This window comes from Uncinocarpus reesii, genomic scaffold, assembly GCF_000003515.1.
Source record: "Uncinocarpus reesii 1704 scaffold_3 genomic scaffold, whole genome shotgun sequence".
Lineage (NCBI taxonomy): Eukaryota > Fungi > Ascomycota > Eurotiomycetes > Onygenales > Onygenaceae > Uncinocarpus > Uncinocarpus reesii.
Genome location: NW_003052498.1, coordinates 887,988 through 902,022, shown reverse-complemented (window position 1 = coordinate 902,022; position 14,035 = coordinate 887,988). Strand labels below are relative to the sequence as shown.

Genomic DNA, 14,035 nt, shown 5'->3' with positions numbered 1-14,035 from the left:
TGGACGGACAACATATCGTGTATGATTTGATTGGAAGTGGGTTTGGGGGAGTGGACGTCTATTATTTGACCCGTGTGGATCTGAGTTGGGTAAATATGTCGAATGAGCTCCAACTTATCCGCCGGGGAGGTAGCTTTATTCATGGACGACCGTTTTCAAAGTTACTGCTGCACTTCTATTCGGATATTTTTCACCCAGATTTAAGGAACTGGCGGCTGCTCCAAACGGCGCGGGAGATTGTTTTAGATAGAAAGTTAGGTAGTGAAAATGAGATAATACTGGACCCTATCACAGCCTCTAAGTTTGCTTTACTGCCCAAAATGTATCCAACGGCTCCGGAATCTACTTTCAATTCACTGTACAATACAGAAATCCAGTGCAAAGGTTAAGTACAAACATGGTTTATAGGACGCAGAATCAAAGGGAGAAAAGGGGTACATAGGATCAGTTGGGATGTCAACACCACCCTAATTTAAGAGCATGTTCTTTCACACCTCTTCACTACTACACAACCTTTTTACTGTCCCGGAGCAATCAGCTTACCCGCATCACGAGCGGAAGGATCCCAGCCACCTGCAAACGATTGCTTTCCACCCTGCTGCTCAGCGAATTTCTGTATCCTGGCTTCAAGTTCGGGTCTGAAATGACGGATTAAACCCTGGATGGGCCAGGCGAAAGCTTCGCCAAGCGCACAGATGGAGTGGCCTTCAACTTGCTTGGTGAGTTCCTGGAGCATGTCGATTTCACGTTCGCGGGCTTGACCACGCTCGAAACGCTGCATGATCTGCATGGTCCATTTGCTGCCCTCTCGGCACGGTGTGCACTGGCCGCAACTCTCGTGTTTGTAGAAGTAGGAGAGACGGGAGATGGCGCGGACAACGTCGGTAGATTTGTCCATCACAATGACGGCAGCGGTTCCCAAACCGGATTGAGAGTCCTTCAGGGCGTCGAAGTCCATGATCTGGTCGTCACAAACGTGCTTGGGCAGGATGGGCGTGGATGAACCGCCGGGGATGACGGCGAGAAGGTTGTCCCAACCGCCACGAACACCACCGCAGTGGCGGTCAATAAGTTCGCGAAGAGGGATGGACATCTCTTCTTCAACGGTGCATGGGTTGTTAACGTGGCCAGAAATGCAGTAGAGTTTGGTACCCTGGTTTCGTTCGCGACCAAAAGAAGCGAACCATTTGCCACCACGACGACAAATTGTCGGCGCCACAGCGACTGTTTCGACATTAGTAACGGTACTAGGGCATCCAAATAGACCGACTGCGGCGGGGAACGGAGGCTTTAGACGAGGTTTTCCGGCTTTTCCTTCAATAGATTCGATCAACGACGTCTCTTCACCGCAAATGTAAGCTCCCATTCCACGGTGGATATAAATATCAAAATCGTAGCCAGACCCGCAAGCATTCTTTCCAATCAACCCAGCTTCGTATGCTTCATTAATCGCACGTTGTAGAACAGTGGCCTCTTCGTAGAATTCGCCACGGATATAAATGTAAGCAGCGGTAGCATTCATCGCACGGCCGGCTACAAGACATCCTTCAACAAGTTTGTGCGGGTCCTTGCGCATAATTTCCCGGTCTTTGCACGTTCCTGGCTCACCCTCATCGGCGTTTACGACAAGATATCGTGGTCGTGGGTCCTTGTCCCAATCTTTGAAGTTCATGAAAGACTAGGAATAGAGATTCATATCAGTATCACGGTCAAACAAGCCGCATCGCATATTTCCAAACGTCCAGTAGAGCATACCCATTTCAATCCCGAAGGAAACCCTGCGCCTCCTCGTCCTCTTAATCCAGAAGCCTTGATCTCAGAAATAATCTAAATATCGGACAATTCATCAGCAATTGCAACTCCATTTTCAATGCGTCCGAGCCATCCAAGAGCAAAACCCACCCAGTCATGCCCCTTCAGCAAGATCTCCTTCGTCTTATACCAGTCACCAGTCTTCATTGCATTCTTCAAATCAGGCCCATGTCTGCCGTACAAATTCTGAAATATGCGGTCCCGGTCCTTCAATCCTCCATGCACTCTGGGCGGGGGCACCGCAGCGGGATCCTGAACAGTAGCATATTTACGCTGCTGCTGTGCTTGCGCTTGGGGTTGCTGCGACTGCGACTGTGCTTGCTGCCCTGTTTGTTTCTGTGAGGATGGAAAACGGGTTGTGCTGGTGGCGGCCGCGGCACTTGCTGAGGAGAGGGCGCGCGACGAGAGGTGTGAGATGGAATGGGTGGTAGGCGCCACCGCCGCCCTGGAGATCATGATGGGCTTGCTTTCTCGTTTCCGAACTCCAATTGAGCGATGGTTGCGGGTTGAAGATTCGCGGGAAGACAGACGAGCGTCGTTCGTCGTTGGTGATATTTCCGTCTCTCCTGATTGGCCCAAAGCAAAATATCACGTGACTCAATCAAGCTGACTAATAGCGCCAAAAACAGCGTCGTTTTTTCCTTTTTCTTTGAGAGATAAGGAGAAGAGAAGAGGAATCAAGACAACGCTCTGGCATTGAGGATGCCTGTGGTCTAAGGGAAAGCTTTTTGCAGGTACATAATGGTCTATTCCTAACCAGACACTGATGCCTAAACCAGGATCCGCCATTTTATCAGCCGGTTAGCTCTACTCGCCAGAATATCTGGGAATATAAAGATAAGTATCAACAGCCACCTCCTTTGCCGTTGACCCCGGTTCCATAAATGGTAGCGGATTTTTTGCTAGTCTTACACTCTCCTCATCGGAAATGAGCCACGCCCATCTCAGGCGGTTTCCAGATAGCCAGTTGGCCTGGTCATCGGATTTCCACTTTCGTATCAGTTGCTGCAATGGAGCGAATATCCCATCTTTCATACGCCGTGTGGTTGTGAATAGTTCCTCTACTCGGTCCAACAATCCCTCGACCTCCTCTTCTTCAAGCATCCAGCTTACATCCACTGGTGGCTCCGTGTAATGCCCCAGTAGAAGCGGGACCCAACGCTTGAGACGTGGCGTGAGGATGCTGGGATCATCATTATCGAGATTGCGATAAGCGGCGGTGCAAAAACACAGGAATAGCGTATAAACCAACTTGATCTTCATCAAGTCTAGACTTTCGCTCTGTTGGTGGCAAGTTGCTTTGACGATGTTTCTAACGCAGATAGCAAAGGCCTCGTCCGCAGCTTGTGGCAAGATCTGTGCAACACCGTCTCCATAAAAGAGCACTCCATCGTGATTTACAAACGATAGCCGTGTTGTGATTAATTCTCGAATTCTATCGTGGACATTTTTGGAGTACTCCTCGGGTAAGTGGTTCACGATTTCATCGAGACACGCTCGGGGATTTCTTGCCCGTTGAAGTGTCCATTCTGCAACCGCAATTGCGCATTCGCTTATATATATTTGCGATTCCCTGTAAAAGCTTGCATTCCGCTGTTTGGCATTACTGGGTTCCTTCTGGTAGCACGGATTGGATTTGAGAACCCGAATGTCGTTTAGCAATCTGAGAACGATTTGGCCGAGTCCAGCGAGGATGCTACGGGAATTGCCGTACTTATCGAATGGAATATATATCTTGTCCTCTTTAATCTGTAGCCCAGTTAACTCCCGATCGTTGGCCGACAGAACTGCAGCTGCATCGAGTAGCTGTGGAGAAAAGATTGCTGCCTCCAAAAATTGGACATGGGCAGGTAACGGGTAGAAGATATTATAGATGTAATATCTATCATTTATCAACTTGGATTTTGAGGCACCAAAGCGCGTTTGTTGTTCTTGCTTGGCTATAGCCAGTGGACTGTCTGGCGGTGCTCTGAGATTCATTTCCCGATAGTCACAAACATTTCCACGAATACAAAATCCATAGTTCATCATCACTAAGAGCGTCAGCATCGGCACCACATCGGATCATAAAGTTGGCGAACGTACAGCGTTCATTGCTCCGAGGCCCATAATTATTCGGAACCTCTTCACCTGGCAGGAGGGTTTTGTGCACTATCAAGCCAATTTTCTCCAGTGAAGTCGCCCATTCTACCTGTGCCAGAGGCTGATGATTACTTATGTCGACTAACGGCACCAAGACTGAGAAATCCTCTAAAGGCTTTACACGCGTTGGAGTGCCTTTGATATAATCCTTGAGGACTTCCGACGAGAAAGCCCGAGACAGTATAATGGACGACGCCCAAAGAAAACGTTCCCTATATTTGCGATTTAATAGGCCTTCAAGCGATCATTGTGCTTTAAGAACTTACCAAGTGTATTTTGGAGTATTCTTATTCGGAAACTCCTTAAGCAGACGCAAGCCAGTTTCGTACTTGGCCTTCAGTCTCTCAAGAAGTTTCTCCCGCAATTTGAGTAAATTGGTTCCTTCGAGCCACTTCAAATCATCGCCTGTATAGTATTCAAGCCTTGTAAACTGACTATCATCAGGAAGGCTTTGAATGTACGGCGCCCAAAACGACTCATCTCCCAAAAGATATTGATCCATCAGGAAGAAAGCCAATGCACCGGGCTCTTCTACGGCAGCAAAGAAGTCAGGCGAATAATCGAAGCCATGCGAAGGAACACCTCTAATCGCATTGTCTAGGTTCATAATAGACATGGTTGCCTGTATTGGGCAGATGGCACAGCAAGTGCCGCTGGCGAGGCTTTCGGGCAGCGCATCCCGGACTCGCAGACATTGACCTTTTATGGGGTCAGTACTCAGTTCAATTTGATCTGGAAGGCCGCCTCCAAGTGCCTTGATCCAGTCAAATAATGGTAGTCGCTTGGGGTTCGGAGTATAAGCTGTGGCGGGAGTCGGGGTGAGTGATCTATTTCTGGGTTTTCAGCCTTTGAAGACAGAATAATAGAGAAAAAGAAGAGAATAAATCGACCAAGTGTCCATTGGTCAATATATACAAATATCAGCATGTCGCAAAATCCTTGATCAGCCGCTGCCAATGTGGTGCAACTCAGCCGAGATCAGAGGGAAGCAAGTCACCAGATGATTTAACCAGCTGTAAATGAGTCTATTGACAAAATTATAACTTACCCTTCAGATCCAGAGCTATTGGCATCTCCTTCCTGCAAGGCAGTTGGCTCTGGTGGTTTGGCCATTGTTGGGATAATCTTGGGTGACAGATCGGGCCTTGTGGAAGGGATTTTTTGCCTCCTTGATTTCAATCAGACAGCACAGAAATTTCCACTGATTTTCCAGAATATTATAGCAACCAGGACAACCAAAGTACGAAACTATTTGGAAATAAATTAAGAAATAGCTGGGAAGCTCCCAGCCCATGGTCAAAGCTATGCCCGCCAAGGAAAACGGATTGTGTAGCAATTTATTCACCTGCTGCGGCTATTATACAATGTATGTACAGGAAGGCGTAAGGAGGCCGAAGGGAAAGCAAAACCATCAAGAAGCTGCGGCCCAAAAACTCCTCTCCAAGATGCCAGCAAGAAGGAAACATCAAGAAAACATCATATATCATCATAAACGGGCTGAAGGAAGCAACACTTAAAGGCGTCAAAGTCCCAGCAGAACAACCCACAAATTCCTGATGTCCATATTTTCCCCAGTTTGTCTAACCCCTCTGTGTACCTGGTATCATAAAACGGATCTATCCTTCCTCCAATCCCTCACAATTATATGGATAATAAGAAAGTAGAATGCACACGCCAATAGCCATGCCTGGCACACAAGAGGTAGAACGGCCAGATACGCATGACATGCCGAGCGTCTGCAGAGCAGAAATATCCCCGGGGAAAAGAACACATAACCATGATTGTCGATATTTTCTCAGTGCTACCATTAACCAAAGCGTATGTTAGTTAGAAGGGATTCTCCTTCCCGGAACCAAAATCTCAACTAGACCGTCATCTTCATCATCACTGTTATCATGCTGGCCACCAATATTGGAGGACAGGGCTGTGCTGTTTGCGTACCGGTCAGGACCGTAAACACCCGAGTATCCAATAGTCTCTCGGATAAGTATCTCTTCATCCTCATCGTCATCCGAATAGGAACCAATGCCACTTGACGGGGCAACTATATCACCCATATCGTCATCATCGCACACTTCAAGTGGGAGACGATAATTTCGCTGGACAGCTTCGATAGTTTCTTCGTCGTCAGACGAACTCGATGAATATGCACTTGGTGGTTGGAAATTAGAGAAAAATGAAGGTGGTCGCGATGACGATGTGACGCCCTCTCTTGGAGCTGCAAATGGCGATATAAATTCTAGATCAGTGTTGGGATCTATGTCCTGATCCTCATCAACACTCATAAACGGGTTGATAATTGTACCAACTCCAAGATTTCCTCCTTCATTTGGTACGCTGGAGCCAGATGTGTTGTTTTGTCCACTGGCACCGGCAGCTCCATTCGCCGCGGCAGCTGCTTTTTCGGCAGCTTCTTTTTGGGCAGCTAGGCGGGCAGCAAGCTGTCGCCGAGCTCTTGATGGCCCGTTGCTGAGAGATGTCGGAGGAAGCGGTGGTGGGAGAATCGGGATCGGACGACTCCTCGAGCTATCGGTCGCCTAGTAAAGGTGGAAAAATTATAATTAGCTCAAACCGCGAAGGAAATGCAAGGTGGTAAGGATAAGACTGGGGAGGAAGAGGAAGCCTAAACGGGGGAACGACGGCTCGTGAAAAATGACAAAAGTGAACCTTCATCTCGCACCTAATTCAGAAAGAAAAGGCGCAGAAAATAATAAAATCGTGTCATTTAAGGGAGGAAAGGCTAGAACCATGATGATCCGCTGGCTACATCGTAGAAAGCGGAAAATTTGATTCAGCATGCACAAAAGAGCAGAAACGCCCAAAGATAGGTATCTAAGAAGTTGCCATAGTGGGATTATGAGATTTGCATGCCAACTGGCGGCGGAAAATTGTTTAAAGGTAAATAGCCGATGAAGAAATAGCGAAATCATAACTTCGTGTATTAAATCCGTCGGGGAAATATCAAGTCAGAGTGAAATGATGTCGCTCGTTTTCATTGATCCGACATATCAACATCTTCGAAAGCAGTTGCACCCACATTTTCAGAGTCCATCCCGTTGATATCGGCGCTTTGGAAGCCCCGATGCATATCTTCGGAGTCTTCCATCTCCTCGTCTTCGTCATCACTCGAGCTACCGAAGCTGCTAAACAATGAAGCGGTACCGGCTCCATAACCCAAGACGCCGCCCGAGACTGTGCCTTGATTCGAGAAATTCAAGCCATCGAAGCCAGAACTGGGAATGCCCCCGTTGAGGCCAGCGTTGGATAAAGCTGAAGATGTGCCAAGTCCCTGTCCACCGCCGATCGCGTTGAGAACCGCTTGTCGATGGCCCATGGACATATCTGGCTTCACGCCCCCTAGTATGGCATTGTCACGCTCTCTAGTTTCGGCAAGTGTGTCTTCAACAAAATTGACCCAGTCAGGGTGCAACACAGTCTTCATTATTGCCTTGGGTAGTGATTCTGGGCCAAGACGTTCTGTAAACTTGACAACCTCCTCAGAAACGAGCGTTAAATGTCCCATATATCCTAGTCTTGTCTTATTCGCTGCTTCGGCCTCATCATTTTCACGCTGACCCTTTACGATTTGCGCTGGGATGTGAGCATTTTCGAATAAGTCGACAACTAGGACCTGATTGAATCCTTGTTCCATAGAACCGTTAAGTGCTTGCTGAATAACATCGTACACAACATTGTGCAAAAAGTTATTCCAAGGAAAGCGAAAGAAAAAAGACTAAAAATAGCGCGTTAGCAGAGTTACGGCACTGAAGGCAGAGAAACTTACCAATATCGTGGGCAATACACGATGCTTATAAAACATTATTTTTAAATAATCGCCAACCACGGGACGACCATCGGGATCCTTCTGGATATACTGGTTAAAATTTTCCATCTCGGTCGCCGAAAGGAGTTGTTCGGCAGATAAAATCGAGTCCTCCGAATCGCCTTCTGCGTTTTCTGTCGGGGTGGGACTTGTGCTTTGGACGCTACCTGCTTGGGCTAAGCTTGATGATGATGGAGTAGGTGGATGGTTTGGCTGTGAAAATTGAGCCTGGTGGTGACTCGTATCCCCAACTTTATTTTCCACTCCTTTATCTGTAATCTGCTCGGAGAGGCCTTGACCGCTTGGTTCGATGCTGAAAGCCCGTACTTTCTCAGTTAATCCAGAAGACGTGGGCGATATCGGTCCTTTGGCTGACGAAGGCGATTCTGGTTTCACTGTTTCGGAACGAGGAGGAGTAAGTGGTTCATCGACCAAGTCTTCGCGCACTCCCAATTTGGGCACATGTGTGAACGCCCCGTCCTCTTCTTTAGTGTCTTCGGGGATATTTTTTGCCTCAAGAAGGACACTAGCTGACCCAACATCTTCAAAACCATCGTCTTCTCCCGTGTTGGAACTGTCCATCCGTCTAATTTCATCCGGCGAGCCGGAACCCAATGCCGACGGTGATGCTCCGACCCCGAATTCATTAGTGTTATCAGCGTATGTAAAACCAGAGTCTTCATCTTGTCGAAAAAATCCTCCCTGATTTCGTAGACGTTCCCGTTCATTGTTTCGCATTTGCATGTATTCATGGCTTCCTGTCTCGTTATGTAAGCCCATATTACTGCAATGTAATAATTCTGCCATGAGCTCGCACGTCTTGAATCTATCAAATCCAAGGGGCTCAACCTTTGATCCCCAAGCGGTGCTTAAATGACCTCGCTCAATGATCTTGTGTATACCATCCTCGCTAACTGTCTTTTTTGGGCTGAGAATCAACTCCATGAAATCGGGAACATGGTCAGCGAACAAGTGTAAAAGCGTGCCTAGGTAAATAGGGTCATGGTTGGAGGGTCTCGCGTCTCTGCCTTCCGGTGGCTCAGGATCATAGTCCGGATTGTTCTTACGAATAATGTCAACTATGACCCCTACAGCCACCGTCAGAGGGTTTCCTCCTTGTAGCATTATTGAGATCAGCTTTCGTAGACACGGTTCTGACACTAGGTGGCGAGTAAGACTATTCGGTCCAATGCATGGCTGTTCGTTTTGAGCAGCATTTGCAGAAATTGTAATGAGTGCTTTGATAAAGTCACCAGCAGAGCTTTGCGTGGAAGCGGAATGTTCGGTAGAGATACAGGATATGATGGCTGGCATGAAGCCGCTTGAATAGAGCCACTAATAAACGATATTAGCTCCAACATGAATTCCTCGGCGGTAAAGGGCATGAAGACGCTAAGATCAACTCTCACCTCTGTCACAACCAAACCATTTTCAGGCTTGTCTAAGCTGATGATTTTCAGAAGCAAATCCATCACTGACGGGTTATCTACATGCCTTAGCATTGTCTCAATAATGCCATCTAAGGACATGACAAAGCTAAGCATTTCCGGTGTCTTCTGATCCAGCAACACTTCGTTAACTTTATAGAAATAGCTCGATTGTAGCGAATCAAGTGGTGCTTTGCCCCGCAAAAACCCCCAGAAGTTTCGAAGACACTCTTCATATTGCATCATCGCCTCGATTATTGACCAGGAAGGCGCAGAGAGAATCTCGGAAGAGATATATGCATACTTAAGTCGGGCTTTTTCAGCATTTTCCAGCTCTTCCAGGTCCTGGTCTGGGCCTAAGCTATCCGACCGGCGGCGAGCGACTGCCTTATATTTGCTACCCTCGTGGACCGATACCGCGTTCCCTGATGTCTTCCCATTATCGGGGCCTCTTCCATCTCCTTCCGGCTCTTCTCCTTCATCGTCATCAACCAAAAGGCTGGGCGAAACAATGTATTCTAGCATACGTTTCAGAACGTGGTCTTCGCGGATGAATTCTGTCAACTTTGAATTATGCTGTTTCATCTCATGTAACAGCTCCGACTCATCCAGGACCTCCTCAAGAGTGACATCCGGCCTATCCAGCAGTGTATTAATGGGCGAAATATTCGCATACCCGCCATAGCGCCAAAACATGATGCCGACTTGATATTTTCAGAGAAGAGAAATCGTGGACCGTGGATAGTAGAGGGTAATCATGGGGTACCGTTTCCAGAATCCGGAACCTTTGCGTTCGATGACCAAATGCTCAACGCGGATAGCCGCAGCCTGGTCCGAGTGCTTTTAGACGAATGCGTGTCGGCGGAGAAAGTGTGAACCCGACGGAATGTCATTAATCGTGTGGCAGCATGCGCAGGAGGACAACCAAGAAATCGAAGCGGCCTTGCGCTGTCTACTGATCATTAGGACTCGTGTTAGCAAACTAGAAGAGAGTGAGGCATTTCAACACCACACATGACCAAACTCCTTGGTGAGAGGGGCTGTAGATGACGTACTGCCTTGCAGGACTGAAAGGGAGCGACAACGAAGGGACTATCAATATAATAGCAAGAAGGTAAGATGTCATGTAAAAGAATAATGCGAGGTCTTGTCGGTCGCTGTTTGGTGAATTGGGATGATAGACGTCTTCTGTAGCGAAATCGGGGTTGGTGTGGTGCCGGGGCTGCGTGTGAGGCTTCTTGTGAAATCACTGATCCACAAACAACCACAAACTTAAAAAATTTGGCTGGATCAACAGACTTGTGCAGCAAATGCAAGCAGTTGACAAAACGCAAGATGTAAAATGCTGAATTTTCAATCGGTGATATCTTCAGAAGTTTCTTCTGCGTTTATCAACCGTGAGCTTCTGGAGAGAAAGCGAGAGACTGTGCGTGAGGTCACTTTGCGGTTCCTGCCTGGACCACGTGATCGGTGCCTCGCTCACGACTATGACATAATCAGCCCTCGACCTTGCGGTTGTTTGTTCACCAGGCATCCGTGGATGAAGGGACGCGCTGCCGACTTGACGGCGAAACTCGATGGTATGCTTCTTTAGTACTTCCGCCGATCGTTAATCCGGATTAACAGCTGATCTGTATTTGGCTTTGGCTCCTGAAGGATTGAAGATTGTCGTTCTCCGAACCCAACAGCTAGGGGGCACCCCTCATCGCTTCCTCCGCCAGCAATCTGCAGGCGGCTTCCACAGTTTGAAACACCTTCAGCCAGAAACATTAATCGCCTCTCAGAATGAATCGATTATTCGGGGCAAAGAGCTCAGCTCCCAAGCCCACCCTTGACGGCGCCATCCAAAATGTAAGCGTCACTGGAGCCCCCCTCCTCTACTTTCCCGCCACTTCGAACCCCAAGCTAACACCAAGCTCCAGGTCGACTCCCGTGTTTCTAGTATAGATGTCAAGCTTGCCGCTCTTAACGCCGAACTGTCCACCTACCAAACCAAAATCTCCAGGATGCGCGACGGACCCGGTAAATCCGCCCTCCGTCAAAAGGCTCTTAAAGTCCTCCAGCGCCGGAAGCAATACGAAGCCCAACGCGATCAATTAACGCAGCAATCTTGGAACATGGAACAAGCAGGAATGATGCAGGATAACCTACGGAACGTGATGACTACCGTGGATGCGCTAAAGACGACTACGAAAACGCTGAAGCAGCAGTATGGGAAGGTTGATATTGACAAGATCGAGCGCATGCAGGATGAGATGCAAGACTTGATGGACATTGGGAACGAGATTCAGGAGAGCATCAGTCGCGCATATGATGTGCCAGAAGATGTGGATGAGGAAGATTTGGATGCTGAACTGGAGGCGTTGGGCGAGGAAGTAATGCTAGAGCCGACGCTAGGAGAGGACGCGATGCCATCGTTCATGCAGGATGAAGTGGCACCGCCTCAGTTCATCGATGAGCCGCCAGAGCAGAATAAGCTTAAGGAGGCAGCTGGCGGGGTTGGATGAAATATACCTACGGAGTATGCTGCGTTAGTTCCTAAGAAGTTTGGCGTTTCTGGGAGCACTTTTTTTTCATTAAGAAATTGGCTGAAAGCACTGCACCCTAAATAAGTCATGCTTTAACGTCGATCTGAGCTCATGCTATTGTCTCTGTTGACAGCGGACCATGTATTACTTGCATTGATCCCACGACGTCAACTTACCCAGTATATTATTTCTATAAGCCCCTTAAAAAAGGGAGATTTGTCAACAAACATTGCACTCTCTTTACTCCATACTCTGTAGTTCATACAAGAGGCCATATGGGGCCACCTTCTGCTGAATGATAAAAGATATTGGAGCTTATTTGCTGACCACAAATGTTTAGCTTATGCCTTGCCCATCCCTACTAGGGCGAGCAATGCAACATTCATAACCGTAACGACCAGCCAGATCAGAGCCCCCAGGATGGTAACCAACCAACTATTTTCCATTGATACCGGCTCACCAACCTGGCGTTCAGAATTGGATTGGTCAATCGTGCTCCCAGTAGTCACTATCATATATCGGGTGCGCGACGTGAAGTAAATGAGCGGCGCAGACACAAAAGGCAGAATAACACTCAAAACCACTTGGGATGCAGTCAGCGTCGCGTTCAAGCCCTGCTTTCCTACGGCTGCCGCGATGATAACGCTAGGAATAATGCTGACCAGCCGAGTGATAAGTCTTCGAAGCCAGAGAGCGATAGTCCAGTTAAGCATGCCTTCGCTGACCATCTGACCAGCTATAGTACAGACAATCCCGGCAGATACCCCTGACAAAAGCAGGGCGATTGCAAAAATGGTGCCAGCAGCTGGGGAGATAGTGTTGGATAGCAACTTGTGGATTCCAAACAAGTCCGCATCGCCGGCTTCTGAGCCGGAGAGAGAAGCCCCGGCAACAATGAGGATACTGCTGTTCACGAATAAAGCGAACGTGAAGAGCGAAAATGCTAACTCGACTATAGAATATTTGAGACAATTGCGTATCGCGTTGATAGATGGCCGATACTTCACATCCTGATCACTATCGCCATATGGGACGGATGGATCAATGAGCCCCGAGTCGATATCAAATTGCTTCAGCCGTGACTGAACAACGCCGCTGCCTAAAAAGATGGAATGTGGCATAACAGTGGCTCCGAGAATGCCACAGCTAAGGTATAATCTGATATAGTTTGTTAGACTTATACATCCGGTAGAAAATGCTCCCAGACGTACCCGTTGTCCTCGACAACCGCCGCTGAGGGCAAGTAGCCCCTGAAAACTTCACCAACGCTCGATTCCTTAATTTGTGACAGCTGGATGCAGAAACAAACCACGACACCAAAGACGAGCCCCATAACAAAAAGCTCGAAAGCTCGCACTACACGCATTGTTCCATTAGGCCGGTAAAAAATAAGAATAACCATCACGTCAACAAGAGTGATGGCACACCCCGCGATCAACGGTATGTTGAACAGTAAGTTGAGCGCAATCGCTGACCCGACGACCTACAGATACTGTGAGAAGCGACGCTTGGAAAGTAACCATGTCCACACTCACCTCGGCAATATCGGTAGCGATGATGGCAGATTCGGAAAGAATATACAGCAGGATAGTCAGCCATCTGGGCAGATTGGCCTTGCAATTCTCAGCTAGATTGAGACCAGTGACGCTTCCAAGTTTGATACATAGAGATTGAAGAAAAATGGCAAATAAGTTAGACATGAGGATAATAAACAATAGGGCGTATTTGGTGTCCGCTCCAGCAGCAACATCGGTGGCATAGTTCCCTGGATCGATATATGCAACGGCAATTAAAAAGCCGGGACCAACAAATTGGCCGAATTTCCGCAGGACTTGAATGGAACGAAGGATTAGGCATCCTAGAGTCCGTTTCCCCTGAGGATAAGTTCCATCACCGCTACTACTCGTGTTTTGCTGAGCTTCGCTTGGAGAGCCTAAATCATTCGTGCCATTCAAAGTCCTCATGCCTTGCTCACTAACTGTAAGCCCGGCAGCAGTAGTTCCCTTTCCCGGGGAGCCTAGCGGGCTATGCGAGGCCCATGTTAGGTGTAGAGATGAAGCATCTTGCCCAGGATGCAATTCTGTTGCAAGGTCATTTCCTCTGTGCTCTCTTGCATTGGCTATTCCATTAAGATCTTGATGTGTAGTAAGATCCGCAGCTAATGAAGGAGGGTTCTGATTCCAGCCTAGGTCATCAAGAGATTCATCGGTGCGCGAAGGGCAATTCATTATGTCGCTTTGCTCAAATGCAGCCGGCAGAGTCCGAACCTGGGATAAAAAGTAGGGTCCTATTAGACACAGGGT

The 14,035-nt window shown here is 48.0% G+C and overlaps 6 protein-coding genes across 6 annotated transcripts; 1 reads left to right on the top strand and 5 right to left on the bottom strand.

Annotated features, from left to right (window-relative positions):
- Positions 1-517: 517 nt before the first annotated feature.
- UREG_05077 (NADH-ubiquinone oxidoreductase 51 kDa subunit) lies at positions 518-2,268 on the bottom strand (the record flags this gene model as incomplete). Its single annotated transcript, XM_002584342.1, has 3 exons — positions 518-1,678; positions 1,756-1,827; positions 1,903-2,268. The coding sequence occupies 3 exons, from the start codon at positions 2,266-2,268 to the stop codon at positions 518-520; spliced, it is 1,599 nt and encodes a 532-aa protein (XP_002584388.1).
- A 351-nt stretch (positions 2,269-2,619) lies between these two features.
- On the bottom strand, positions 2,620-5,067 carry UREG_05076 (uncharacterized protein; the record flags this gene model as incomplete). The annotated part of the gene is made up of 4 exons (XM_002584341.1): positions 2,620-3,845; positions 3,898-4,166; positions 4,221-4,781; positions 5,003-5,067. The coding sequence occupies 4 exons, from the start codon at positions 5,065-5,067 to the stop codon at positions 2,620-2,622; spliced, it is 2,121 nt and encodes a 706-aa protein (XP_002584387.1).
- A 710-nt stretch (positions 5,068-5,777) lies between these two features.
- Positions 5,778-6,239, bottom strand: UREG_05075 (uncharacterized protein; the record flags this gene model as incomplete). Its single annotated transcript, XM_002584340.1, has 1 exon — positions 5,778-6,239. The coding sequence occupies one exon, from the start codon at positions 6,237-6,239 to the stop codon at positions 5,778-5,780; it is 462 nt and encodes a 153-aa protein (XP_002584386.1).
- A 707-nt stretch (positions 6,240-6,946) lies between these two features.
- UREG_05074 (uncharacterized protein) lies at positions 6,947-9,900 on the bottom strand (the record flags this gene model as incomplete). The annotated part of the gene is made up of 3 exons (XM_002584339.1): positions 6,947-7,687; positions 7,739-9,112; positions 9,187-9,900. 3 exons carry the CDS (start codon positions 9,898-9,900, stop codon positions 6,947-6,949), a joined length of 2,829 nt encoding a protein of 942 aa, XP_002584385.1.
- Positions 9,901-10,989: 1,089 nt separating this feature from the next.
- UREG_05073 (uncharacterized protein) lies at positions 10,990-11,711 on the top strand (the record flags this gene model as incomplete). The annotated part of the gene is made up of 2 exons (XM_002584338.1): positions 10,990-11,055; positions 11,127-11,711. The coding sequence occupies 2 exons, from the start codon at positions 10,990-10,992 to the stop codon at positions 11,709-11,711; spliced, it is 651 nt and encodes a 216-aa protein (XP_002584384.1).
- Positions 11,712-12,306: 595 nt separating this feature from the next.
- On the bottom strand, positions 12,307-13,960 carry UREG_05072 (uncharacterized protein; the record flags this gene model as incomplete). The annotated part of the gene is made up of 4 exons (XM_002584337.1): positions 12,307-12,315; positions 12,359-12,890; positions 12,944-13,215; positions 13,268-13,960. The coding sequence occupies 4 exons, from the start codon at positions 13,958-13,960 to the stop codon at positions 12,307-12,309; spliced, it is 1,506 nt and encodes a 501-aa protein (XP_002584383.1).
- Positions 13,961-14,035: the final 75 nt, after the last annotated feature.